This window comes from Aulonocara sp. 'chitande type north' Nkhata Bay, linkage group LG6 (genome assembly GCF_057382095.1).
Source record: "Aulonocara sp. 'chitande type north' Nkhata Bay isolate Kocher_YH1m ecotype deep benthic linkage group LG6, A_spYH_male_GT1.1, whole genome shotgun sequence".
Lineage (NCBI taxonomy): Eukaryota > Metazoa > Chordata > Actinopteri > Cichliformes > Cichlidae > Aulonocara > Aulonocara sp. 'chitande type north' Nkhata Bay.
This window is the reverse complement of record NC_141349.1, coordinates 15535873-15553745: the sequence shown is the minus strand read 5'-3', so window position 1 is coordinate 15553745 and position 17873 is coordinate 15535873. Positions and strand designations below refer to the sequence as shown.

The following is a 17873-nucleotide window of genomic DNA, read 5'->3' as shown; positions in this document are numbered from 1 at the left end:
CAGCCAGCTAATACCAGCTTCCTCCTGTGTGGATTTTTGCACGTGTGTGTACGTAAAGAGAGATGTGTGTGCTCAGTCCTCAACCAATCCCTCCCTGCACTCGAGGTCTCTGCAGAGATTTGTCTGAAAGGCTTAAAGCGTACAGATCTCCAGTCATAGAAAGATCATGCTCACAAATACGCGCAAACACACACACACACACACACTCATATATATATCCCAGCTGACTCACCGACACTGTTGGGAGTTTGCAGTGACTGACAGATTTAATAGAAGAACAAGCTGTAATCTGAGGGAATCCATTCAAAGAGGGATTACATTGTAATCTGAGGATAGAATAGCTTTTCATCTTTCTCTCCCTGTCTCGTTCATTCTCCATTTATCAGTCGCTATCTTTTTTTTTGCCCTAAAGCCGCACCGATCCTTTTACTAGCCCTCTTTTTACATATATATATATATATATCTTTCCGATCCTTGATTTAATTTAGGATTTTTTTCTGCTTCCATCTGACACACACACTTCCAATCCTAGCACAGCTGTGTCACCTCAGCAGCACTTTGCTGTCAATCAGCAATGATTGCGCTGACGAGAGCATTGTAACATTGCAATGCCTCTTTGGTGCTAAATTATACCCAGAACCATGTGCACATACACTTGGAGGAAGCTCACAAGATTTATGTTTTTTTCCCTCTCTGTTACCGCTTTTTCTTTCGTTTTTTTTGCTTCAACAGCTCTTCTTTTTTATCATTCCTCTTTCTATAATGAAGCTTTTTAGCCCCAAGTTGTTGTTCTGATATTGCTCCATTCTGCAGCAACCCGTCCTGCGAGCCCTCCCTCCATCACTCCTGCTTTCCCTGCCTCTGCCACATGGTGTTTCTCATTTGCTAAATGAGGAATCCAATAGAGTTAGATTAAACTTTCTGGACTCTGTTTGTTGAATCTTTAGAGCGAGCCTTTTAGCTGCCACAGCTTAAATGCGCATGTATAATAATGCGCTCTGCCAGTTTGAATATCTGTCCTTGTTTAAGTTGAAGAAGATTAATTTAATAATCCCAGTTTAAACAACTAAAAGGCAAAGATAAGAGGATGATAGGGAATAAGGGAGGGAGGATAGGCGGTGGGGAACAAGAGATCCAGACGAGATGAAATGATAAGAGATTTCCCCAGAGAAAGAGCATGTTAGACACGCTGACAGAGAGAAGAGAAGAGCGAGGATCACACAACCGTATGGCATTTTGCTTCCCCCTCTATTTCTTCCATCGTGTCTGTCACTCCAGGAAGGAAAAGACCATCTGCGGTCCCCCCTCACTTTTTCCCCATCTGCATATATACCCGGTCTCCCTCCTCAAAGCCCTTTTTGTTTTTTGTTTTTGTCTCCCTTGCCATGCCAGTGTTCTTGCTGTCCTGATTTGTCGGTCTGCTCCCCCCAGACGCACAGGCTAGGTTAATAGGTTGGGTTCACATCCCCTTCCATTCATTACTTGTGGCCTTGTTGCTGCTGTTAAGGTCCGCTGATGGTTACTACTCCCTCTCTGACCCCATCTTCCTGCACTGGACAGCTAATGGACACTATACCCTTGTTCCATCTGCTTCTACCTCGGCCTGCCCATCGTCGCTCAGCCTCTTTGCGTCTTCCACCCACTCCTGTTAAGCCATCTTCTTTTTTCTGAGCCCAGACCTTTCAATGTGTTCAACGAAGAAAGTAAGAGTGATAGAGACCTCCGCGATTGCTTCCATCTGTCTATTCTACCTTTCTTTTGGTGTCACTTTACTTATCTTCTACATTAATGACTCAGCCTCCACTCACTGAGTGTTGGTGTCAAGGCGCTCAAGTGTGTGTGTGTATCTGTGTGTGTGTGTGTGTGTATCTGTTTGTGCCATCGCTCGCCTGTCTTCCCACCGCATGTCTTATTACAGGTCCGTGTGACAGCGGGATATGACTTTTCAGCGCTTTCTCTCTGATTTAAAAAAAAAAAGGAGAAGAGGGAGAATGAGAGGGGGGAATAAAGAGCAGGGAGTCAATTACCACCTTTTCCTCGTTCCCTTCAAAGGGAAGATCAAAGCTGCTTCTCACCTCCCCTCTATGCCCCCTCCTTTCCTTCTACCCCGACCAACCCCTATCAGAACTAGTCTGTTAATTTACACTCTACTACCCCCCGCACCCCCCACCCTTTTGAAAATCTACATATTCATCAGTTATATAGTCGATGCACTGGGAACCAAGGGAAGTTCACACACACACACACACACACACACACACACACACACACACACACACACACACACACTCTTACAGAGCCATAACAGTAACGTATAGGCTTCACAAAATCTTTAAAACACTGACATAAGTTTTTCTGTTTGTCTGTTTTTTTTGCTATATTCTGAACAAATGTTATACTTTTCAAACTGATAACAATTCTAAGGCATTCTCTTCTTATGAGAGGCCATTCAGGCCATAAATCATACTTTCTCGCACACACACAAAATCATAATCTTGCACGTACACCACAGTCTCCCACATACCATTTGGGCAATAAATCATTCTTCATATACTCACACTAGTGTACTTCTTTTTTCTGAGAAGTATAATTGTAACTCAGACACATTGCCATGCTATCTCCAATACATCATTATATACTGGATAGTGTGGTTCAGACAGAAAGAACGCTGTTGTTTATAAGAGCGAGTTACACTGTGTGTGTATGACTGAAAATATGTTTGAGATAAGAGGACACAGTTGTTTAGAAACCGAAAGAAAGTATTATCAGAACTTTTAGTCTTTTCTCAGTCACATCTATATTCTCACACCTCAAATTTCATTGCCATTCATTCAATCTCTGTTACTGTCTTCATTATGAGCAGACACTGTCCAGTTGGAGATGTTGCGCAGTGGGTATGATGCAGTCACTCTTTCTGCTCATCCAGACGATGCAGCATCTGTGCTTTCTCTGTATTGATTCAGCCAGTGCAAACTATGCTTTTTAACAGAATGTAAACAAAACTGCATTGAATTTAGACAAAATTGCGTCAAACAGGACAATGATGCCAGGCACAGAAAATTCCTCCAGAGTAACGTGAGAGACTGACAATCTCATACACAAAGTTATTACTTGGTGGTTCTGCAAACTACTGAATCGTGGGCTGTGCTTAGTTTTCACAATCATGTGAACTAAAACTGTGGAAACTGTGATGACTAGCTTTGTGTAGTCATGTTTGCTACACAAAGTTGGGTATAGTACGACACTGAGTGGACAGTGTCAGAGTGTAGAGGTGTGCGTATGTGGAAGACCATTGAGATCTGTGTTTGAGATCATGCTGCTGTCTACGGTTTATGAGCTAACCCGCCTCTCGTTTTTTTTTTCTCTTTCTGTTGCAGATCCCGAGTCAGAACCAGTGGTTCCAGCTATCGTGATTGGTCCAAAAGACACAACAGTGGTGGCTGGAAATGAAGCTATACTGGAGTGCATTGCTAATGCTAGGTAAACTCCTTATACATGCATACAGACGTGCACATACAAACATGTCTGCAGAGGGTGAACGGTTTCTTTTGCTAAACTGTTTTCTTCCAGGTCACTTAGAGGACACCTCGGAAACTTGTAGCTCAGCAAATGTTCCCCTCTCACTTAAATTACTCACATTGGGTATTACAATACAAACACTGAACTCATAGGCATGGAATACATCATTTATGTCAGTTCTTTAAGTGCAAAGCATCAATTCAGTTAGTTTAAATTGCTTAAAGAATTATTAAGTGAATCTAGGTAGTCATACTTTCCTCCTGGAATATGTGATGAGAATGTATTTTTATGCTTATATTATAATCTTCTGTTATATTCACTCAGAAGCAGGTTTTCCTATGAGTCCAACATTAATAGGAAAAAAAGAAAAGTGCCACTGAGGCTATAATGACCAGATAAGAGCACAGCCAGTCAGAATGATGAGTTTTCTGGACTCAACAGGTGATATTTTTTCCCTACTTTTGTTCTGTTTGTACAAGGGTTTTGTCAGATTTTGTTATTAAGTCTGACCTAGGCTGGCTGCTCTGTTTTGTGAGAGCCCCTTTAAATGTTTTTCTGCTGCACTTGACCGGCACTTGACCACTGGGTAGCACTCAAGGTATAAAAAAATCAAGTGACTATTACACATAATGGATACCTGGAATGTAGCTACAGTAGCTTTTACAAAAAAGCAGAGGAACCATCTCAGTCTAATAAGCTATTAGAAAAGTGATATTTAATTCAACACTAATAAGTGTGTTTTGAGGTTTTTGTTTTCTTCGTTTTGTTTTATTGCCTGCTCTGAAAACGTAGAGAAAGCCTAGTGACTATTTCTGCTATCAGAGATGTACCCACTGAAATTCTCACACCAGAGAGATAGACTTGTACCCAGGAAACAACTGAAAGAGAGAAACTATACTATACAATATCTGGGAGAAATAGGAGTTTGAGCAATGAAATCTAAAGTAGTGCTAAATTCCAAAAGCATTGGCTATCCACCTCCATTAATCATCAGTGAGTTATAGCGCTGTCCTGCTAAAGTGCTGAAATGATTAGAAGCTGATTGGAAGCCCAGTCCCAGCAGACCTAATAGGAAGAGTTTTAAAATCTGCTTTTCACTCTTTATAAGGGACAGAAACCACCGAGTCGGCAAATATTCAAATGTTTTCCATATCTGCTGGTTAGGTGCCTTTAAATTCAGGTTTGTCTTCACTTCACATTTGGAATGTGATTGACAAAAAGTGCTCGTTGTGTTTTATTTACACTTGGACGGCATCTAAAATAACAGATTCCACCAGAAAAACTTTGCTACGAGTTTTATATGACCATGTCATCGACCAAATGAGTGGATTTCTGTCCAAAACAGTCTGTCACTGCATATGGCAGAAGCGATTTGTGTACCTCAAATTCAAACCAAGTAAAGGTTTTTGGCACAACTTCACTTACTTCCAAGGTGCTTGGAGAAAAAAGTCGTCTGAACAGATGCAGCCATTATGCGTGATGACCCTGATGAAGGCTGTGAGCCGAAATGTGTCGGTCGAGCACTACATTTGTTCTCTATACCAGCGGTCCCCAACCCCCGGGCCTCGGTCCGGTACCGGTCCGTGAGTCGTTTGGTACCGGGCCGCGAGAGTAGAGGCTCAGGTGTGAAATGTATGGTTTTCAGGGTTTTTATCGGTTTTCAGCGTTATTTTGTTATCGTTTTGATCGTTAACTCGGTTTTCCTGGGTCTTTTCACGTGTGTTATGAATAAATCTTCTTTTTTTCAGTACCAGTACTAGTTTTAGTTTGTTGTATTTATCCGCGACACCTTAAAGGTCGGTCCGTGAAAATATTGTCGGGCATGAACCGGTCCGTGGTGCAAAAAAGGTTGGGGACCGCTGCTCTATACTACAAGTTCTTCTGGTTAACCTCTGGTTCGTTAACCTCTTCAGACTGTGTCTCAAATTCATCCAGGCATTGAATGCAAACATGGTTGACTTACTGGCCTTCTTTTCATTCGCTTTGTGACTTGTTAATAAAGTTCTTTGTTAGTTTCATCTACTGCCACCAACAGTATGACTGCTAGTAGAATAAAAAAGGCAAAGAAATGTTGGAAAAATCCAATAAACATTAATACTAACATTGTAATGCTAATGATCTCTAATATAAAGTATTCTGCAGATGTATTTTACACCCAGCTTTGCTTATGAATCGTTTTGTTGTCGTTGTTGTCTCTTTAATTTCTGCTCCTGTTGTTTGTGTCATGATTCCTGCTGTACTACTTGTAAAATGTACTAATTGTGAATGTTACAGTGAAGAAACTGGACACTAACATCATCTATCTTGTTGTTCAAATGCAGCTATGGTTTTTCATCTGATTTTGTTAATGAGTATTTGTGTTTATATTCGCATCACTACATTTTGGTTGAAATTCATAGCTTCCTGTCTCCTACCTGAGCTTTTGAGCGGTCCTTCGCAAAATGCATTTTAAGAACAGTTCCAGATGCTGATTACATTAGTAGCTGTTGTCATGCTAAATCGGGTCCATGTTCACTGCACAAGATAAGAAATATATTGTTGGAAAAAGGGAAAAAATGAGCTGCACTATTATGACTTGAGAATATGCTGCTACATTGCTGTCTTGCATAAATGCACATGCACAAAAGAATGTTTTTTTTTCCCGTGTTGTTTATCCAAAACAAAATTTCATTTTACACGAAAACCCATTTCCTTTCCCAACATTTAGAGTAACTGACTGAAGCTCCTTCATGCTGAGTAGAGCTGACTGCTCTGATATAGACTGTCATCATTCATTTCCTGCCTCATTGACAAATAAACTGATGGATTTAATATGTTGTAATTGCCTTCTGCCACCCAGTTCTGCTCATTCTTTTTCTCCTCTCCTCTCCTCCTTTCTCTTCTCCTCTTAGACCAGTGGACCGCCTTCTGATGTCGTGGAAGCGTGATGGGCGTCGGCTTTCCAGTGGGCAACGGCTCATTATTCCTGCCCCCACCTCTTCTGACACAGGCTTATATGTTTGTGAAGCGTCGTTTAGCAACAGCACTGCCAAACCCGTGGAGACAAAAGCGCACCTCACTGTAATGGGTAAGAAGAAAAAAGCAGTCACTTAGTCACCCACAGACACACTCGCATTCAGATTTCCATCATTTCACTTCAAATGACATTACACTGACTTACATTCATATCCTCGTCACTTATCCTAAATCGAAAAACAAGTTGGGTTGAGTTGATTGTGTTATTTACCATTAGTTCCATATATGTTTGACATTTTTTAAAGCTGTTTGTAAATGACATAGTCAGGTTGCAGTCGATGAATTTGACAAATTTGATTTAGTGTGAAAACTCAGCTTTAATTCCAAGGATTGAACTGAAATACTGCATTAACTGTTGAGGGATAATGACAATTTTATACACAGTCCCCTATTTTCAGGGGCTTAAGTGTAATTAGACTCAAAAGATGCTTCATGGAAATGCATTATTTTGTCATATTAGTAAGGAGATTTTGCATTGCATTTGGAAGCTTTTTCTGTGAACCCATAATGAATTCTAAATGTAAGTGAGACAGGCCATTCATAAAAAGAAAATAAACCCATCCAAAAGAGCAGAAACAGCAGGACTTTCCAAATTTTCACAAACAGTCTGGTATATTCCTAGAAGAAAAAAACACACTGTTGAAGTAAAATGACCGGAAATCCACAGACGATGCCTGTGGTGGATGATCACAGAATCCTTTCCACGGTGAAGAATAATTTCCACTTTGTAATTTGAAGCATGTGAAATTATCTGTGTGATGCACATGAACGCATGTTCCCAGTGTCACTGAGACATGTTAGAAGTCTGATGAACTGTGTAGAGATTACATTCATATGTATTAGACGGTGCTTTGAAAAGTGAGGCACAGCATACTGTAAAAGCAAACCAGCGTTATTTGTTTTTAGGTCAGGAAGCAAATTATTTTGCACTGATTTCAGCTCACTTGAGCTGCATTTCACTTTGCTGATAAAAGACTAATGGCAGGGAGAACAAACAACACTGAAGAGAGGGATGCAGCAGAGGCCAGGATAATCCTCACAAAGGTTGCCCATTGTTCGCTGATATCCATGAGTTCCACACGCCAGACAGTCATTGTCTGTGAAAGATTCTCCACAAAGTGTCGAAAATGTTCATTTTATTTATGAATGTGTTAATTTGTCTAGTTCATTTGAGCGCCTGAAACTCTGGGATTGTTTATGAAAATTGCTGTAGTTTCTCCGCAGTTAACGCAATGTTTTTGTTCAGCCCCTTGAACTGAAGATTGAACCTTAAGCTCTTATTTATTATATCGAAAGTACAACTTAAATAACTGAATATTTAGGCCTAACTCTATGTTTAGGGGACTTTTGCCCCAAAAAGGGAGGCGAGTCCCCACAGTGTTATTGTGTAAAGACATTTATGTCCTCATAACATGAGTAATACAAGTACACACACTGCCTAACAAAATTATCCATGATTGTCCTGGGTAGGTCCACTAATGCCCTCAACATGTGATTAATTTCTGCTTTAGCCTCGCTCTTGTCTTCCCTAGTACATTTGTTGCTCCGGGCACTGTTTATTCCTCCATTTATTCTTACTTCACTCCTGGAAGCTGGACTGTGAGCACCCGAGGCAGTGACTGTCAGCTACAGCACTGCTCGAGCTGAATCTGTTGTCCACATTCACCATTAAATTGTCCATTGTAGTCACAAACAGCTGTTGGATTCATGTACACACAAACTCACCCACGTGTTCTCACAAAAACATGCATGTGTGCACTTCATGCTTACACACATTCACAAAATGGCACCGTGGCCACATATGCCTGTTTGCCCGGCAGCTCAATTAGCCCCTCTCCCTGGAGTCACGAATCAATAAGAGGACGCTGAAAGCACTCAAACAAGAGCACTCTTGTAGCAAGCCACTCCTGTCTTCTGCGTGTGTGCGTGTAATAGAAAACAACATACACGCGAGCAGGGAGCATGTGATTGATGAGCCGAAACTTCTCTCCTCTAGTTTCTTAGCATCTTTTTACTCTGCTGTGATTGTCTGTGCGAAAGAGCACCTAAGCAGAGAGCACCGACTACCTACGCCCACAGAATATTCAGAAGACCTGCCTGAATATTTATACCCTACTTATTCTCGTTCTGTGCCCCCTCATAATCCTTTTTCTTTGTCTTCCCCCCAAAAACTCCTTTTTCTTAGTTATCTTTCCTCATTAGGCCGGCAGGACCATTAAGGCCTGCCTGGCAGGGAAAACGCCTGCATGCATTCATATGTATCAGAAAAGAAGTGACTGACGAATACATTGGTACTGATCCTCTTTTTCTGCTATGGGCTCAACAGACCTTGATGCAATAAAAGGGATTCCTAAACAGAATAGTGTATGTGTCTATTTGAAAGAAAGAGACAGCCTCAAAGGCATTCATTATTCAATTTCATTTCTTTTCTGCCCCGATCCTCTAATCGGAATATGTATGATACTGCATCCTTGTGTTGTATACTGTACAAACGACTTGCGGTGCAAAAAACAATATATCTGCTGTTGTTTTCTGTCTTTGTTTTGCAGGCAGACATCAGGGAATCCACAAAAGCTCAAATCCCTAAAACCAGCCACCCAAACACTCTTAAATGTGTTTTGTTGTGTTTTGGCATCTAGGTTCTTGCACTCACCTGACTGAAGGAGAATAATGCAGCTATGTTATCAGCGTCACACCATATGGCTGTTATTCATCTCTTGTTTTCCCGTTCGCTCTTCACTGCACGCTTTCCTCTTTCTTTTGTCAAAAATCAGGCAAAACTGCACAGTACATAGTAAAGATAGGTGATGCACATATGTGGGTTTAAAAGTTGCCTGGAAGAACTAAAAAGAACTTTGTGTTTTCTCTTCAGTCTGCTGTTTAGATGTGAGGGTGGTCTCACTTTCAGCCACACATGTACTCCAGGTTGGGACTGCATTTTAACTCGCCAGCTTCCATTCAGCAGTGCGCTTTTATGCAGCGTGCTCTCAATAAAGGCTCTGCAACATCCGAATTAGATGCAGTGAAATCAAGTGTTCTCTTTTTAGGAGTGTGGTAACAAAGAAAATAGGATGACGCGTGGGTTCTAAAATATGGTGAATGTTGTGAAAAGGTCTTTAACATGATCTGTGATCTTTTATAAAAAAAAGTAGTTCTGGTGACTAAACGTAACCATGCGCCAACTGAAAGATCAAGTAAAAAACAAAAACGGACTTGTGTCACGTGATGGAAAGTCCTGACGTTTACAGAACTCCTGCATGGTAGTGATGGCAATAAGTGAAAATGCAGTCCACGGAAATACGATGCAAAGAAAAGAAAATATTGTGGGATAAAAAGGGGATTTTCAATAGTCTTAGAGGGACAGCAGAGTTTTAAAAACCTTATTGTTTGCATGTTATTACCTTAAACCTATCGGGGGGAAAAGCACACAAATGAAACTTTTATTAAAATTCTCCTTTTTCAATAAGAGGTATATTGTTGCAAAAGCCAAAATACACATTTATTATTTAAGTCATACACTGGACATTTCATTTTCCTCAGTCATTCTCTGGTGAACAATTGCTACCATTGTGTGGACTCACAGACTCAGCTGTCATCTCTTTGTAAATATTAACAAGTGCTTAAAAACTGAGGAATGGAGTCTGTGCAGCAGTAGGTAACTTCTTTTATAGCAAGTAAAATGTATTAGAATATTATATATATGCAAGCATATATTTACATTCAAGGTTTTTGTTTATTCTCACCACTGCTGTCAGCACTTAGAGCAGTGCTGGTGAAGATGTTTGGATGGAGCAGTCATTGGCAGCAAAATGGAACTGTTTAAGAAAGAAAGAGGAGGATTGTGCCCCTTGGGACCTTCCCCGAATGTGTTTTTTTGTGGCTGTGTATGGAAGCCATTTCACAGAGCATATAGACACAAAATCCTGCCTTCCACTGGCACTTAAGTTACTCAGTGCCAAGAGGGGAACCATTTCTATTCTGCGGTGCTCCATTACAAGTCTCCTCTATTAAGGAATAAATACTTGGAGTGGGCAAACTGTAAATTTGTCTGTTACATTTTCATTTTCAGCCTTTTATTTATTTATTTGCCTAAATTGAGAGCTTGTTAGTAGCTGTTTAATGACTTGGTGTTATTACAATTTTTTTTTCTTTGCAGAACCGCCCTCTCTGACCGCTCAGCCAAAAAGTAAGATCTTTGGAGAGCTCGACAGGAATGCGGAGATCCCATGCCTGGCTGCAGGTATGCATGAGATAAATAGTTGTATGTATAAAGTTGTAGAATCTAAGTTTGTAATAAGCCTTATTTTTGGTGGGGGGGGGGGCTAATTTTTATACCTGTTTATAATAACCATGATGGAAGTTGGGTCAAAAAGCTAGGTGTCACTTTGTTTCTTTGAAGCTGACGTCCAGCTGTCTGCGAGGGAAAGCTTGCTTTGTCGATAAAATACAACAACGCGCAGTAGAAACAGACAGGAAATAAATAGTGGAATTTTAAACTGAAGTGTGAAATGAGAAGATGAAGACCAGCATTCTCACTGGGGTGACTCAGATTATTACATGGAACATGTAACACTTCCATTAGGCACTCTCCTTAAAACGATAATAGCGTTAGTCTCAGTCTTGTTAGTCAACACTCAGTATTGTCTCAGTCATTGTCTAGATTCACACTTCATCAAACCTCCCCTGCCCCTTTACTGCTGTGTGAAAATGAAATAAAACAAACAATGAAAATTATTTTGATAAAGTTTCTAAATTCCTGAAAAGTGTCAGGGGAGGCTATTCCACATGCATTCAATGATCCAGCAGCCACTTAAAGTGTGCTGAGTCTCACAGGCTGCTTGTGCGTGCCACCACATGAGTCGTAGAGCTGATGCATACTCACACGTCGGAGTTTTAATTATTCTTTAACTCACTAATGTTTAACTTGGTTCCATCAAACTTCCCCAGCTCAATAGTTGTGTTACTTTCTGAAATGTTATGTTTGGATATGCTAATAATGCATTATGTCTCTAAATATGTGTGTATTTGCATAATTTTCCAGACCTCAAATCTGAACACTGGATAAACCAAGTTGTTGTTTCATTTTGTTGATATATGAGAGTCAAAGAGTTTTTTACCAAAGGGATTTAAAAAATCTCTTTTTATGACTTCATAAACCAGAAAATACTCCCACCAGACAGCTAATAATTGTCAAATTCCACTATATTTGTAGGAATAAACTGTCGTATAAATAAAGCTATGAATAAATAAAGACTGAGAACAAATACCTCAGAAAAAGCTTCAGGATATAGACAGGAGGAACTGTTCGGTGCACACTGTATGGCTGCTCGGCCATGGAAATGCATGAAGCTCCCAGCACACAGTTTTTGTGCTGATGTTAATGTCAGAGGAAGTTTGGGGCATTGCAGTGATTGAGTCAGCAGAGTGTTGGAGCCTTTACCCACCTCAGCACTCGGTGACCCCGCCATGGCTGAATTGCTGTGGCTCCTGAGCGCCTCCACATTGCAATAATACTGCTTAGAGTTGGAGAATCTAGGAGGAAGGAAATTTCCCTAACTGACTTGTTTAACCAGTGGCAGCCATCACATGCTCAAAGTTTTTAAGCTCTTTAGAACGACCAATTCTTTCATAACTGATTGTAAATGGAGTGCATGGCTGAGTGCTTGATTTCATACACCTGTGGCAACGAGACTAAAAATACCTGAATTCAAAGATTAAGAGGTGTGACCCAATACTTTTGTCCACATGTTATGTCAGTATTACAGGTTTTCCTAAATGTGATGTTTAAATGTCATAATTAGATATTATATTATTAGTAATGTATTAATTTGCACTAACATCGTTTTCTCTGAAAAAAGACTCAAAATGAGACTGAGCAAAACATGTTTAGCACTTAGTGTCTCACCTTAACTGCTTCTTTAACTTTGGGTGACGGACACTAAGCGAGAGAGAGGATGTGATGGTTCTACGTCATGTGTTGTTGTGGAGTTTTCTTTTAGTACGTTATATTTCTATTCAGTGTCTTTGGGGTTTCTTTTAGATTTTACTATAATGCTAGTGTTTGGTGTTTTTGATTATTGTTAGTTTGCACTTTGTGTTACTTCACATTTTGGACTGTTTTTAATTCTGTTTACAGACTAATAATTGCTTTTTGCTATTTAAGCAACCACAGGCACATAACCAGTGTTGGGATTGTTACTGAATAAAGTAATTATTCGATGTTCTTCTTTCCTTTTGTTAAAGTAATGCAGTATGTTACTTAATTATTTGCTGGAGAAAGTAATTTGTTAGACTACTCATTATATTACTTTTGCATTGCTCCATTACATGTGAAATGCACTGTTACTCAATTAACAATAATAACCTTAGGGTTTAGGACCTTGTACATCTTATCTTATAAAAAACAATGTGTTCTTTTAGTGTTTATGTATGAGCAGAAAACTGGCAACACAATGCAAATTTGAAAAACCAGCTCGGAGAGACTTCAAAGTGATCACCACAGTAATTGTACTGTAGAAACAGGTGTGAATAGACATCAAGGCTACAAAGCTGCCAGCTTGACTGCTCATCATTGTGTTTTTTACCTGTTGAAGTTCAGGTTCTGGCTGCTGGGCTGCCAGACACTCAGCATTAACATCACTCTCGGTTCTTCACTAGCTTTGTGTTAGCATGCTGTCTGTGCAGATGTTTCCAAAGAGCTGAAGTTGTGTTACCACTCCTGGGTGCAGGTTGCACTTTACCATTGTGTTCTTGTCCTTTCATGGATTAAAGATAAAAGCAATGTCCATATCTCCACTCCTCACATGTTGTACTCTGCTTTACCATTTTCCTCCTCCCTGCACATGAACCAAAGTCAGTCGATTGTAGCACAAGTGGAGTAAGAAAAAGGCATGTTTGTTATTTTTTTTCTTTCCATGCACCTCTCTTGCCAGTAACTGAAGAATATAAGCAACAACATGGTTGTAACTGTATAAAATTAGTGAGTTTAGTACAGTAACTTGTTACGACACTGCACTACTGAAAAATGTAACTTCACTAAAACTGTCTCGCACATTACATTGAACTATAAAAAGCACTGCGTTGCTCGGGAATGCATTACATGCAACACTGCAGATAACCATCCACACACATTTACTTTACTATCACCAGTTACTGCAACGTGTAAGTCTCCAGACTGTGGGAGGCCACCAGACCACACGGTGAGAACCAATGCAGCCACAGGGGGAGCACTGTGCCATCCCATTCATTTCTTCTATGTCAACTTTACAAGTCAAATGTTGAGATTTGCAGCTCTTGTCCTGCTGTTTGCTGTTGCAGTTGTGTCAAGGTGACTCTGCTAGCAGGGGTTTGGCATCATTGGATATGTGTGTGCCTTAGTTTGAAGGCTTCATGAACAATGACACTTTACTTTTGGCATTGTGAGCGCACGCTGGTATGCTGACACCGAGCCTGAAAATTGCACTTGTTCATGACTCTTGTCTTTAAATGGATTACATGAAAACACTTATATGAGCCGGGCTAGATACAGCTCTAAAAACTGCAACACCCTCCCCTTTCTCTCTCTCGCTCCCTCTCTCTCTCTCTCTCTCTCTCTCTCTCACACACACACATACACACACACTGAGTGAGTTTATGTTCCTCCTCAGTAATCTGATACAGTGGCAGTGTAATTAAATAGCAGGGGCCTCAGGCTATGGAGAGAGGGATGGAGGCTAAGAGGAGAGATGAGGGAAGGAGAAAAGAGCACACGGTGACAGAGTGAGTGAGACGAGGAGGGGGTGAAAAATACGTCACGCGTGTCTGTGAAAGCTTGACACCAACAGAGTGAGAAACGGTGTGGAATTCATCGCTCGCTCTAACAGCCACAAACACACACACACACACACACACTGGTGTGAAGGGTTTGAGACAGAGTAATTGCATGAGCCCCCTGCCTGTCATATTTGGCATGTCTGTCAGACAGGTGGGTGCTGATAGTGTAGCTCTTCGATGTGCTGCCCACATCTTTTATTCAGAGTGTTTTCTGGACCCTTCTGCCACCCTTACCCTACCACCCACACCGTCCAATCAATATATTATTAGCGGTCATTATGCCTACATGCATATTTATAGAGAGAGAGATTGGATAAAAGAGAAGAAAGATTGTTGAAATGAGTGTATGTGTGTGTGTGTTTTAGTGGGAGTTGGAGTGGTTTGCTCAGCAGTGAGGTCAGCTAGCTGCTTATTACAGTTTTTGCCCACTGCTTGAACACATTTTGCAAAACCCCGCTCGCTGTGCCAAAACTGTACACACAAGTACACATGACACAACACTGGGAAATATACTATTCACATCTGTGCCAAATTGGAACTCTACTCCCAAAACCTAAACTCTGCTGTCAAAACCTAACATTCCTTTGTCAAAATGTAACTCTGTTGACAAAATGACACATACTTGCATCATATGCAAACACTTACAGATCAGGGGGAACACACTAGTCTTCTTTACATAAAACACTGCAGTCCTTGATTCCCATTGTTTATTCAGAAGGCACATTTACAGGAGACACATTTCCAAACAACCATAAACGCAAATAGACCTACTCAATACTGTACATTGCAGTACCATGAATACAGGTACAGCAAATAAAACAACAACAACACAATAGTACTGCAATAGAAAAAACACTATACTGTAAACACAAAAAACCATGACAATTGTGCATAAGTGGGCTCATGGATCCCGCCGTCTGTTGGGGTCTGGCCACAGGACCTCATCAACATCGCAAGCAATGTCCTCTCCCGCTAGGCACCGGGGTAAATATCCTCTTGCTCTCCCTCCATCCATGCTTGCAAAGTTCTTGGAATGGCTACGCTGAGGGCTTTTTGTAGTTGGCTAATTGGTGTTCGGTTTTGCAAGTAGGTGCCTTCAGGTGTGTATTTGAGTGGTTGCAATTACCCGATGTGTTTTGTATTTTGGATACATGTGTTTTCCGAATGGCACCCTGAGATTTCATTTTGTGAGCGAAGTGTCTTATGTATGAAATAGAGTGTAGCATGCAGGACCATGTGTGTTGCATGAGGGAGTAGGTGTGTTGCATAATTGGTACTGGGGTGCAAAGCAGCGCTTTTGTTTAAGGTAGGGGTACATGTGTTTGAGGTATGGTAACAACAGCTTCACGTTGTGTTACTTTAGTCTAAGCATGGGTTTATAGTGTTCAAGCAACGGGCAAAAACTGTAAGAAAACTGAAAAATGTTCTTACACTGTGCTTTTGTGTGCCATGTGCATTCATATATGTAGGTGTGCCTCAGCCCAGGATTGAGTGGTATAAGGACACGGTGCCTCTTTCCAAACTGGCCAATCCTCGCTACAAGGTCAGCGCAGCAAACGGGCTGACTGTGCGCAGGGTGCAGCCGGGAGACGGAGGAATATTCCAGTGCTTTGCTCGCAACCCTGCTGGAGAGGCTCAAGCACAGACACAGCTCTTTGTCTCCAGTGAGTTTCTCTGATGCATACACACAAGAATGGAAGCATGAATAGACAAACCTACATCAGCCTTGAATTCTGACTCTCTATTCACTCTTGTATCACTTCACTTCTGTACCAACTTTTTCTTTTTTATTGTCACTTTCTTTGACTTTTTCTACCTTCACTACTAGCGCTGGAATTCAGCATTGTTTTGTTTCTAGATTATTTTTTGGGGGGAATCAATCGAGCTTCATGAAACTCAAGGTAAAATTGTTACCATTCTTGGGTTCCCCGAAAAGACAGTAGACGATTGAGCCTTCCTTTTAGCCCCTCAGTTCATCCTCTGTCTGAAACAACCTGTTTTTGCTCTCTTCCCTTGCCAGCTTTCTTGTGATTGACTTGTAAACAAAAGGTTTGAACACCATGTGGATGCGGCTGCTGTTCTCACAGCCAGAGCGGTGGGGCTAAGATTACCATACCAAGGATATGTTCTCTCACTGACATATCACAGGTCAAGACTAGAAACAAAATGCTGGAAACTAAGTATGCAAAGCAGTATGAATGCTGAGCTTTTAGCTCACATGTTTGATATATTAAAGTTTGTCCATATACAACTATGACAATAATATATATCAGAATAAATAAGGGAAAGCTTAATAGGTTTTGAATCCTGCAAACATCCAGAAACTGCCAGCTGTGTTATACACCTGAAATGCTGCCAACCTCTGTCTTTGGACCATATCTGTACAGATGATAACATGTACAGTTAATAACATGTATTTGACTAAAAGCATGTCCTGTGTGGGCGTGTTCTCTGTTTTGGTCAAATGACTAGACAATAAGAGTCCGTAAATACTTAAAGGTATTGTTGTGATCCCACTATGTGAGGAAATTTGTGAACATAGTACAAATGAGATGACGTAGGATTTTCAATTTATACCACAGGTGTATCTAATAAAGATCAAATCTTAGTGACCTTTAAGGTCAGAGGTCAAATGAATCTACTAGGAGGCTGAGGGGAGCCGCCAGTATATATATTTTTTATTATCATTATTATTAATTTGATCCCTCTACTTTGATGTAATGGTTTTTAATATGTATCAGGCTAGAAAGTTACATTCGGTTTAGTGAGAATTATGCTATAATTAAAAGTCTCCATGGAGCCATCCACATTTATGCACAGACACGTAGTGAATAAAGCGCCCATTGATCAGAGAGGGTGCAGTTGTGCTCAGGTAAACACTTTCATCCTGTAGCTCAAGTCTTTCTCTTTTCTCCTTATCCACAGTGTCCTCTAATGTTCATTGCTCTGCCTTCTGCTCTCTCGTGCTCCCTCTGTGTGTTTCAGGTGTGCCCCCCACATTTGCATCACCTCCCTCTGACCAAACAGTGACTGATGGCAACACAGCCTTGTTTACCTGCCAGACGAACGGAGCTCCAAAACCTGCTATTACCTGGAGGAAAGGTAGCAATGAAGCTCCAAGACTGAGACACCCCACACTGAGACACACACACGCACTGACATAATATATTTGTAATTAAAATGTGCTGACTTTTCTCCACCTCGAGGCTAATTTATTATTTTGTCCCTCCATAGGATCGCAGGTCTTAGCCAGCGGCTCTGTCCAGGTTCCCAGATTCACGCTGTTGCAGTCAGGTGGTCTGCAGGTTCAGCCAGTCAGCTTCCAGGATTCAGGAGAATACACCTGCATCGCCTCCAACATGGAGGGAACCATCAACGCCACAGCTACGCTCACCGTGTGGAGTAAGACACATGCACGGACACACAAACAAATGCACATTAAACCGTTCAATATACATTTCCTAAACAGACAAAAACAGACATGGAACACTAGTTTATCCATACCTGTCCAATAGTATTAGTTCAGT

General features: G+C 40.9%; 1 protein-coding gene across 3 annotated transcripts in view; it reads left to right on the top strand.

The window, feature by feature from the left end:
- Nucleotides 1-17873, top strand: part of LOC147327522 (protein sidekick-1-like) — a 287609-nt gene that overhangs the window by 181458 nt on the left and 88278 nt on the right. For all 3 annotated transcript variants that reach the window (XM_086295202.1, XM_086295201.1, XM_086295203.1), the window contains 6 exons: nt 3378-3480; nt 6411-6586; nt 10691-10774; nt 15816-16010; nt 17332-17448; nt 17581-17748. In XM_086295202.1, the coding sequence (XP_086151328.1) occupies nt 3378-3480; nt 6411-6586; nt 10691-10774; nt 15816-16010; nt 17332-17448; nt 17581-17748 (843 nt within the window). The remainder of the gene's footprint in view (nt 1-3377; nt 3481-6410; nt 6587-10690; nt 10775-15815; nt 16011-17331; nt 17449-17580; nt 17749-17873) is intronic.